The sequence below is a fragment of the Vanessa tameamea genome, chromosome 8 (genome assembly GCF_037043105.1).
Source record: "Vanessa tameamea isolate UH-Manoa-2023 chromosome 8, ilVanTame1 primary haplotype, whole genome shotgun sequence".
NCBI classification, from domain to species: domain Eukaryota; kingdom Metazoa; phylum Arthropoda; class Insecta; order Lepidoptera; family Nymphalidae; genus Vanessa; species Vanessa tameamea.
The window spans coordinates 2273778-2286097 of record NC_087316.1 but is presented as its reverse complement, the minus strand read 5'-3'; the positions used below and the strand labels follow the sequence as shown (position 1 = coordinate 2286097).

Here is a 12320-nt window from a genome sequence, read left to right as displayed (position 1 = left end):
CATTCATTTTAATTCCTTGGAAGCAGCTGGAGTTATGTTATCATAGTTCCTGTAACTACCGGAACACATGTTTACGAAAGAGCTGTTTGACGGTCGGCAACTGTCGAGTGGCCATCCTACCAGACTGGTCTTGACTGGCCTATTAATTTTTGCAATATAATTCAAATAATATTATAATAACTACAAATAAATATTATTTTAATCAGTTTCAGATATTAAGTAATAGGTATTACGAGGCAACATTGCAATGCCTCCTATTTTTTGTAAACAATTATTCGATACGTTTCGTGCCCCACCTATTGTACGATAACTGCATCGTTGATTGAGCTAGCTTATAAAACCCTAGATATCGAGGCCTTGGGCTTAAAGCTCTTCTCGAACCAAAAAAATAATGGATTTGAGTGGAGAACATCTCAGTACTAACCCGGAGAGTGAAACTTAGCATTGTTACACTGGACAGTTAGTTCTGTATCCGAATTATCTTTTCTGTCGTATTGTCAAATTTATATTCCCATCGGATTATGAAAAATGAGACCGCTCTTATATTTGAGCATACAATTGTATATATTCTATTCCAATTATAACAAGAAAAAATCCAAATAAACAACATTTGACAGCAATTTGACGTGATATCATTGGAACTTGATTAATCTATGATATTCATTATGGATTTGCGGATTAAAATTGAAATAAGTGGTTAAGTGCAAAGTGTTGTGTTATAAATAAAAATATATTAATCATAAACTCTTAGTACTGTTGTAGCTGAGTTTTTAGTAAATCGCATGAAATATATAAATCTAAGGTTTATTTATCTTTTTTCCTATTTCCATTGGAATACGCTATACGTCCTGCGCAGTTGCCTAGACTCTCTTGAATGGTTAGAAGATATTGTCATTTTACGTCCATGTTACTTCGCCAGAAACGTTCACGCAATTATCAAACCGCAAAAATTATTGAATTAATCGGATGAGTGGTTTAGGAGAGCATGAGATACGATATAAGAAGTGTTCGTTTTTACATATACATATAAGATTTTATGTAATCAAATTAAATCTATCAAAGAATCATGATAATTTAATTACATATGCATGTAATCAAATCAAGTAGGCCTGGACGCATCGACGATTAGAAGCCCATATGTGGCGTAACGTTCATATTACATGGAAATAATGTATTAACAATGTTTATCAACCAATTACTATTAATTATATTAAATAAAATAAAACAATCATTCAACAGTCATTTTAAAACCATATCGCATTAAGTACAGCGAATTGTTAAATGAACAACAAATATCTAGAAAAAATTGGGATATCGTAATAAAAAATATTTTATTTGTTCCTTATTTAAATTTTCTTCGTAATTTATTTTTAAAAAATATACACACGAGAAAGAGATACAATGATATTTATATAATGTTCGAGGGAGATAGGTGTATTTGTATGTAGTTGAATTTTAATTATTGCAATAGATTACAACACGGCAACGGCGCATGCGTGATATGCTATGAATCATTATAACGAACTGTTCGTATGATCCTATAAATATTAAATCCTTAGACTAACGGTCGTGAATTGTACCTGACCAATCGGTTATCAATAAAATAGTTCTAACTTAACCATTTATATTAAATAATAGGTTTCAGACTAGAGTCTGTACATATTTATACATTAGATAACATTAGCAGCCTGTTAATTTCCCACTGCTGGGCTAAGGCCTCCTCTCCCTTTAAGGAGAAGGTTTGGAGCATATTCCACCACGCTGCTCCAATGCGGGTTGGTGGAATACACGAGTGGCAGAATTTCGTTGAAATTAGACACATGCAGGTTTCCTCACGATGTTTTCCTTCACCGCCGAGCACGAAATAAATCATAAACACAAATTAAACACATGAAAATTCAGTGGTGCCTGGGTTTGAACCCGAACATCGATTAAGATGCACGCGTTCTCTCGCTCAGCTATACATAAATATAATTTTAATTTACAATAATGGAAATATTAATATATCTTGTAGAGGTACGTCCTCCCAGTTTAAGCATAGTGTTTGTATGTATTTAAACTAATGAAAAATAACTTAATAAAAACCTTAAACAAAATTCCATGCGTAATTACTTCATTCTGTTAAAAGACATGAATAAATACATATAATATCGTAAGATGTAATATTATTGTAGTTATTGATAGCGATACAATAAAATGACTCATTCATATATTAAATTAATTGTTATGACTAAGGGGAAAACATATTATTATGTAGGAATAAAATTATTATCCATGTTGAAATTGTTCCTTCAAATGGTATTTGAATATTACATCCTATATGACTATTTGATTGACTATTGTAACTAATCAGTTTCTTGCCGGTTCTTCTACATTCCGAACGGTTGGATATTTTTAAGTAGGTGGACCTCTGCTTGCAAAAGACTACTCGAATGAAGTATATTTTTAATTTTTGGAAACTTATTTAGTGGGAGATGAAAACATAAGTTTTAGCTTTCGCTGGTGCGAGGTGAACTCGTCGGTGATGGGTTTTTTTTGTGATATAGGTTGCCGAACAGGCAAATACCAGATTGTAAATGGTCACCGCCACCTATAGTCATTGGTCGTGTAAGAAATATTAACCATTCATTACACTGAGTAACTACTGCTTCTTGCCGGTTCTTCTCAATAGAATCTGCATTCCGAACCGGTGGTAGCTTCACTTAATATATTTTGTTAAATAACGGTTCAAGAAGTGCTTGTAAAGGCCTACTTGAATAAAGTATATTTTGATTTGACTACTAATGCGCCACGAACTTTTGAATTATGATGTTGTTGTTGAACTAGCTTACTCCTCCTTCAAACATGAACATAGTGATACTAAGTATTATTATTTGGCGGTAGAATATCTGATGATTGCACAAAGCCTTACCACTCCGTATATCGCTACCGCTTAAATCAGTTTTTCTACGTATAATCGTTGAGTGATTTAGATCTAATAGCTGAACGATAGGCATGTTAAAGTCGTAGGTTCAATTCCGACGACTAGCTGACGTTTAGTTTGAGTTAAGTAAAACATTCAATGTTTCGGAAAGGCCACTATCGTAACTTATTATGAAATATATTTTTACGTGCTAATATTGGACTATGTTATATGTTTATCAAGATACTCTCGCAGTACTCGGTCTATCTTCTAATTTGATTTGAATTTCGATGGTGATTTTATGTCTTTCTGATTTTTTAAATTATACATATATAATATTCTTGTAACTTATGACATTTTGCAACTTTATAGTATCTTATTTCCTGATGTCGTAAGCATGTGCTATTTTACAAACTAATAAAATACTGATGTCTATACAATACAAAGGCAACTTCCGACATTGACAATTTATGGAAGTTACGCTGCCGAACGGACAATCGAAAGTTTTGCTTCGGACAAAACTGCTAAATTTAACTTAAAGATAGAATAATCTATACTAATATTATAAATGAGAGAATAACTCTGTCTGTCTGTCGGTCTGTCTCATCTCGACGGCCAAACCATACAACCGAATTGAATTAAAAATTTTTATGAAATAAGTTTGCGCTCCAAGGAGGCATTATTATCTCTGTGACCTGAGGACCAATCCTTAAAAAGCGAACGAAGCCACGGTCGAAAACCAGTATTTAACTAGTTACAGAGCCAAATAAACCAAACTATCCAAGACGTATATAATTTAATTTTTTTATATACATAGTTACGTATAATAATAGATTAGATAGTAATAACAGAAAAGAGTAACTACTGAGTTTTTTGATATTTTATCTATGACTGGAATACAAACTTTAAGCCACCTAGCTAGTTTTTAAATCTTACAATAAACTAATAGTAACGGCCTGTAAATTTCCTACTGCGGGGCTAAGGCCTCCTTTCGCTTTAAGGAGAAGGCTATTCCACCACGCTGCTCCGACGCGGGTTGGTGGATGCCAATGCGGGTTGAAAATCTTACAATACGCCAATTTAAAAGAACTTGGAAAAGCCTAGTCGGATAAAGTTATTTTATCCATTGATTTAAGTTATAAAGATTTCTAAGAACTTCCTCATCCCATATAAATTTCCCTAAAGTATAATGTTTCAACATGACGCGGATTTGATACAAAAGAAATGCCACGTAAATGGGTCAAACCTCATAGGGGTCCTTTAGATGGAGAGATGCGATGTATTTCAACACGAACACGTGGAAGGCGCAGCGTTGAATTTTAATGAGCCCGGTATATACACATCATTAACAATATACCTCTTGACCTAATTTTTATTGTTGAAATTAAAAAAGGAACTTATTTACTTGTATACGTTTCAATAGCAATAGAATAGAATCGAATTGAATCGAATGTACAGTTTCTAGAATAAATTTCTAGGATTCAATGACTTCTCTATTTAAAGGTTCATAATTAGAATGAAACATTATTGCCTACTGAGCTTACGCCCTCTATCTGTTATAAGGTCGTATCATTAGTAGTATTACTTACTTAGTGGTATATCCATATTTCTTTTCGTTACTTATATTATAAATACGAAAGTAACTCTGTCTGTTACCCCTTCGCGCTTAAATCGCTGAACTAATTTAAATTATCCTTTGATGTGCGAAAAGGGGGGTGGTTGTATAGGGAATTAATCATTTCTGGTGTCAAGAATATAAAATAATATTTTAAGTTTTCGTAAATAATGCCGCTAACGTAATGTTAAACCTCTTTGACAGTTATGATCGAAACGTATGATAATAACTTATTATATCTTATACTAGCTGCGTGTCCCGTCTTCGTTCGGGTAAATTCCATACAAAGCTTTTTCCAGTTTCAACCCATAGAATGTTAAAATTTCTATTTTCCGAATCTAGTTCGATCTAGTTAGTCACATTAATTTTTAGTTTTGCTTTGATAGTCAGTCAAGACAAAAGATTTTATGAGTATTGCTCATTATATTACTGTTTATAAACGGATACATAAAAACAATCACTATCAGCGTAATTAAATTTCTGTAAACTAACTGTAAGCGGTCAGACATATAAATGCTGCTCGTCGAAATATAATGTCGCGTAATTTTAGAGAAAATTTATTAGTATCATATGTATGTGTCACGATTGAAATACGACGTGACTTACTGTAAAGCACTGCAGACTCAAAAATAACTCTACCTCATTCTCACCTGCGCTGTCGGAAAAGGATAGCGTATAGTTAAAAATTAACAAACTTGCCTTGCACAGTATAAATGAAGAATGAATGTCTTCTGATTTCCAGGACACAGTGAATCTAAACGCAGGCACATCTCATTATCGACACGCAAGGCAACGTGATTATCTCAATTATTCTTACAAATGCGAAAGTAACTCTGTCTGTCGGTCTTTAACGGCCAACTCGCTGAACCGAATTTGATGAAATTCATTATAAACCAACCTTAAACTCAAAGGACATAGTCATTTTTTTATCCCTAACATCTCCCGACCAACTTCTAAAACGCGACAGAAATCGCGTGCGACAACAGTATAAACTAGGTATTGTTAAATAAAATATTAATAATAAAAATAAAAAACGCAAACGTAAATTTTAACTTTATTGTACGTGCAGATTAAAGTATAAATTATTGTGTTATATATGTATTAATTTTTGTGTATATACGATGTGTAGATGTTAAAATATTAGAACATTACTTTAAAGCGTCTAATCTCTGTAATTGTCGTTTTTATGTGTATATAATCTAATGACTGTGTTTTCTTGCTATTATCTGTAGAGGCTGTATTTATCGTTATTGATATATTCTAGCAACCATTATATATCGTTCAGTCGATATTATTTCCATCGTATTATATTTTTCAATCGTTTTTTTTTTTAATAATGTTTTTGCTTCACTTAAAGTTAATAGTTTAAGCGAGTTTCTTTTGCTCCGATATTATGCTGCGTTTGTAAAAAAAAAAGATAATTATTCTTTTACGTGAATCTAATTGATAAATATTAATTTATCCTTATAAACTTAATTGACAATTTTATTTAGTTTACAATTATTCCTTTGAAGTCTTACAATTACTTCTAGACTCGTTGATAGAAATCGAAGGGCATGGGGGAGATCCGTTTATTCTACCATGTGGCTCTATACCGATTGTATGTGCCTACAATCCGACACGTGCATGTTCCCTCGTGATCTCCCGAGTACAAGATGAATTATAAATGCAGACTAAGCACTTGTTCAGTGGTTGTTTAGGCTTTGTTTAAGATTTCATGGATTTAATATACTAGGGCATGGAGCGTGCCTTTTATTAATCTTTTATTTATTTCTAGATTAAATTAATTAATTTTTAATAAGTACTAGCTGCTCGGCGTGGTTCCTGATGTAAAATTAATTTTGCCCTAAGAATTGGAAAATAATTAAAAAATTCAAATGCGAAAATAATTTTCGAAATTCAAATTTTAGTTCTAGAGATTTACGCATTCGGACAAAAAACAAACTCTAGCTTTATCGGTTTAGATTATTACTATTCATACTAAAATTACCTGCTACGTACGTGATGTCAAAACCACGTGACCGCTCATGTTTACAAATAATTTAAAAAAAGGGTTTTTTTTTTATTTACAATTTAGTACAAAAAGTAGTTATAAATGTTGCACTGGTGAATAGGTTGAGTCTGACTCAGTCAATGATATCACTTGAAATGACTGCATCGTTACAACGCGAGACACAAAAACACAACGTAAATATTGCAATTTGAAATTACACTTCGACCTAGAATAAATATGAACACATTACATGACCTGATAACATTTAAAATGTTTACATATTTTTTTTTAATCTGTGTAAATACATCGTTTTTCACCTGCTTTTTCATAATTCCTGAATGTGTGAAAGTACATTAACGGTTTTTTAAACGATGTAATTACGTGCTTGTTAGTTTGTTTAGATCAAATCTCACAAGCTGAATAAAAACGATTTCCTTTTGTCCTACAGAGTTGGAAATTCACATGTTGATTCAGTATTCATGGTAGGCTTAGCCTGGTTTTATATCCAGGTTTGTCTCCAAACGAAGGAATTTTTTAAACAGCCAAGAAATCGCACTTTGGAAATTTTGTGGACAAGCTGTTCAAGCGGAGGCCTCAGGTTATATATGGTATAAGGGAATTTGACTCTGGAAGGATTCCCTTTGAGGCAAAGTTTCTGACGTTATTCACGATTGAGTGGTGCCATCGCTTTTACTTTAATTACCTCAATGATTTAGTTTGAAATTGTAACGGACTTCTCACTTTGTTAACACACTTAAACCCGTCCGTAGCTCGTATTTAAACTTGATGCTATGACATTTTTTGCCGTATCCAAGTAAAGAGTAATTACAGAGTTGCCTGACGGCTCTTTTGAGTTAAACCGTCGTTTTGACCTGGCGGTAGCGCTTGCTTCAAAAGAGCTCGAGAATGTATGGTTTAATTAAAATAGTTTTCTAGGTTGAGACTTCTGTAACCTTTTATAAGTATGTAAAACGTATATGTACGAAAAATATATAATTTCAATATGATATTTTACGCCTGAACTCAGTACGGATAAAACTATTTTAATTCGACCATACCTTAGTTTGAGTTGAGCGCTACAGCCAAATCAAACAACTGATCTCGTAACCAAACAAGAATATATTATAACAAGTATAGTCAGAGTAATCGACTAGTTAAAAAGAGTGAATAGTTAGACATGAGTTTATTATTTTCACCAGAAGTACAAAAACCTAAAAACAGAATACGCATCTTGAAACTATAAAATAATTTGAAAATAAACGTCATTGGATGGATTAGTTGTTTCGTAAGTAAAAAAAAAATACAAAGTTATCTCTATATCATTACAGTATGATAAATTAATTGTTTATGTTAATAAGTTACTGGAAAATTGTTCATATGGTATATGTATAAGGCGTTCCAGCAAAAACGTCTTTGATAACAAGCGAAAAATTCCAATACCTATTAAAATTATTGCGTGTCGAAGTATTTTATATGTATATTTTTTACTTAAATGGAACTTAGTTAATCCTTGTGTCTACTACGTCAGCAACCTTCTTAGGATTGTGACATTTCAATTCAATCGATGCAGCGATGTTAGGTCAACGTCTCGTCATTAAAACATTAATTTGTATGATCATTTACTTCTGAATTACATTGTTCACATTCGTATCTTTCCAAACAATAAACTTTATAAGAAACGTGTGAAATTAAATTTTTTACATGTTTTTAATATATTTTTCAAATTGACGTCTAATTATTTAATATATTCTTATAATACGCCGTTCTATAGCTGTATAAAACACAGCGATGCTTAAGTCAGGTAGATAATAGAATAATAGGTATAATTAAGGCTTGGCATTGTTGTCTTAATGTTTACAAGCGAGTAGCACACGCGACGCCTCCAGGCGTTCAACGAAATATCCGAACTGCATGTAATGTCGCGTGTAAAGGCATTGCTCCGAGGCCTGTAAACGTCGTACAAAAGTAACTCAATAGTAGCCAATGGAGACAAACAGCCGGATAATTGTGATTCATAGTGAGCTTACAATTACCTACCCCTGTAGCGAGCGTAGCGGCTCAACGTAGAATCTACGGCAGTATCGTCCGCACCACGTTGACGAGCGCACGTGCCCACTCGAGTCGACGGCCCTACAAACGTTTCGTGACTATGCGACCGCTTTCAGAAAAAGACAATTGAATGAGCAAGGACTGTAATGAGCGTTCAAAGCAGGTAGAGGAGCCTTTTCGTCAGTGAACATCATATCTCGGATTATGGAATACAATTTATGTGATAGATTATTCGTGAAGTGTGACTGAAACTGTGATGAAGGGTTTTGTCTTAGTGGTTGGAAGACGTCAAAATTAGCTCTTACGCGGAACTAGATGCGCGTGCGGTGTCGCCCCGAGGGGTGCGCCGCCGCCAGTTCATCAAGGGCTGGAAAAAGACCATGGGGGTCATATCCAAGACGTTCGGCGTCGTTTTCAGTCTGTAAGTTAACGTTTGTAAATAATTTATATTTTTTAATTATTATCGCGTGCTATAAATTAATTCAATTATATATTATCAATATGAAAAACTGAATCTTAAAACTCTTTTAAAATCACCTAAAGATCAGAAAGCTCTATATGAATAGAGGGATTACGTTGAATAAACCGTATGTAATTTACCATTTATGAATATTTACGGTAATAACTTTCATTTTTTATATTATTTGTAATTTTATCTCATTTATACTCCACTAGCGCGATATGTAAAACATATCAGAGCAATTTATCGCTTTAGTCCACTGAAGTACGACGAAGCGTAATAAAAGCCTATTATACGTTGCGCAAGCGCGTCTATTCGCACGTACGACTTGATGCGCTTTCGCCTCGCTAACCTAATGGCCCTATGATGTCAATCCATCTCTTTTCCGACACTCTCACACTCGTGCGATTGTTATACAATAATTACGAAAGCATTTGGGTTATTGTTTTTCATTTCTTTTTTGTTACAATTAGCGTTTAATTCGCACAGTTTCGTGTAACGGAAGTTCGTTTTCCATTATTGTCTGTACCTTAACCAGGTCATGCGATAAGAATTAATTCATGATATACCATACATAATAAAAACGGACGAAAATTTCACGAATCCTTTTTTTTCTTGACACGTAATATCTAACATTATATGAAAATGAGTTATTATACATGTATGTACAAAATTCTTGAAGATTAAATATAAAACTAACTCGTGGTTACATCGTACTTTCAGATACATCTTTTATTAATTCATTTGTCTGGATGAATACATCTACCGTGTGATCTGAGCTAGAGTTACCCTTATTATATCATTATAACATCCGCTGCGAGCCTTCGCTGTAATTGAGTGTTATTTTGAACAACTAGGTGATCTAAATAAGAATTTCAATCAATAAACATCGTACAGAATTCCTTCGTACATTGTGTACAATAATACACTATTTATACGATAAAATTCCTTATTTACATGGAGGACTTTGTTGAGTGGATACGAATCAAAACTAAATTAAAAATATATTGTTTTTTTTTTTATTTTATCTGTCGCGTGTCACACACATTTGGTAGTGTATGGGTGAATTCTTAAATTTAAAATTGGAACAAGTTGCATACACCAATTGAGCTGCAAATCTTGGGCGCTTTTGTAAATATTGCAATTTGTTAAAACGTCTGCGAATAAGATAAAAAAAAAGTTTTAACTGTTCACTAATTAAATAATATTTAAAAAAATATATTCAAATAAAATTTAATTATGATTATAATGTCTATAATATTAATGACGTTATTTCTTATTGTTATAATGTATTATATAAACTACAAAGAAATGATTTATAATCATATTTATACAATATTAAGACCTTGATTCAAAATTACGTTCATTATAATTGTACAACAAACGCAAGTAACAATTTGCAGCGACTTCGTATTTAATATACGACATACTGCACAAAAGTATTGTTTCAGTATTTTCGGTAACTAATCTTCTTTATTTATTATTTTTTAAATGAAATATATGATGATAACCAACGTTGAAATATGAATAGCAAGTAATTGTGTCTATGGTGCTCTAGAAACATCAGAACACAAATCGATAAATGTTTATTGTTCTCAGAATAACGACTTCATTTTTGTTTTTTCTAATGAATCAGCTATATATAACACGATATCCTATTATTCTTTCTCTCTGTCTCTCTTCTGGATTGCTTGTAACTCCAATAACAGAAATGAGTTAAATTGTAATTTTCATATCGACGTTTTTTATAAAGATTTTTACCGATTCTATTGCCCAATTTTATGATAAATAATTAATTATTTATGCTAATGTTCGATTCTAATCCTCAAAGAAATCTGGCCGGTGATTTAGTCTGAGACGAAAAAGTTTGTGTACCTGTAAATAATAATAAAAAAAGCAATAAAGATTTGCTTTTTCCAAGTAGGCTCTTAGGAGCACTTTTGAATCGGCTTTTTACAATGTGGCTTGTAACAAATGAATCTCTCTCCAGTTCTGGGTGAAGATTCTACGGAGAATAATCGTGTAGAAACGCAGTAGTTACTTATTTTTAGCAATTCATATTTAATACTAATAATAAATTGCCTCCGCCATATTTCCTTATCCATACAAGCTTGTTAAAAATGGGCCAAGATATCAGTTAACTTTATTTCTGTGCTAAAATATATGAGTATATAGATATATATGTATACTTATATAAAGTTATATCGTATGTTATGACTTTTGGAACTTGTTTAGAAGTACTGCCTATTTTCGTGTATAAATCGTAATTTGATTTACTTGTAGTACTTTGTGTTTATTTTAAATATCATTTGTTAAAATTATATAGTTTTTTACTTACATTAACATCAATATGAGTTCATTTAATTGTATACTATTACTTTCATGCTCAACTAAAACCTAGCTGCTTATAAAATATAAAAGAAAAATAAGGACTCGTATTGTATAGTGAGCAGAATTAACGACGCTTTGAGAAAAGGCGGTCGCCGACAAAAGCAACTCTTACTTAGGTAGTTGGAGATTAGGATAACCCATATATCTTGGTCTTTGATGTATCCGGATTCACTTTTATCACTGGCCTGCAAATGCAGTGGCACGGAAAATAAAACAATTGAAATCAACTTTTTCGTTGCGAAAAAATATTCGATCCGAACAGAACGAGGACCGTTTCCGTCCTATTGTTGTTTTTTTTTTTTCGTTACCAATAGCGATATGCTAAATTTATTATGGATTTTGACTTTTTGCAATCTATAATTCTAATTTGGTGGACGACATATGCAAAAGACTATTTTGAATATATTAATGGTAGTTAAAACAACTCGCAGGTAACATCACGTATTTTATACAAAACAATCAAAAGTCATATAAAAGATTAAAATTTAAATGATCAATTTAAAGCATACAGTTGTAACATTATTTTATCTTTGATTATTATCATTTGGATTTTTTTGGATGATAATAATAAAAACTATCTCAGCTAACGAATGGATAGAAGATACTTTCTTGAAAGAAAAACAAACGATCAAAATCACTGTTTGTCTATTAATGACGTTTTCATTTGTTTTACGAGAAATGGCATATTAGCTATCATACTAAAATATTTCATTATCTTTAACAATGCTTACTTAAACATCAATTTATTTACAAACTTTGGCGGAATAATCGTATCTGTCTAAAGACTAAATGCTAAATACGAGACTAATTAGAAGCAGTTTACTGAATTTAAAATTTTATTTAAAAAAACATTAGTATTCTCTATGAATAGTATTATTCGCAAACAATACAAAAGCGGCGCTAATCAGTT

The 12320-nt window shown here is 32.2% G+C and overlaps 1 protein-coding gene across 6 annotated transcripts in view; it reads left to right on the top strand.

Annotated features, from left to right (window-relative positions):
- Window positions 1–12320, top strand: part of Hecw (Hecw ubiquitin protein ligase) — a 102381-nt gene that overhangs the window by 73134 nt on the left and 16927 nt on the right. The window contains exon 1 of one of the 6 annotated variants that reach the window (XM_026634149.2): window positions 8572–8980. The exons of the other annotated variants lie outside the window; for them this stretch is intronic. Within the exon in view, the coding sequence (XP_026489934.1) occupies window positions 8940–8980 (41 nt within the window). The 5' untranslated portion in view covers window positions 8572–8939. Of the gene's footprint in view, window positions 1–8571; window positions 8981–12320 lie in introns of those variants that run through there. 6 annotated transcript variants of the gene reach the window in all.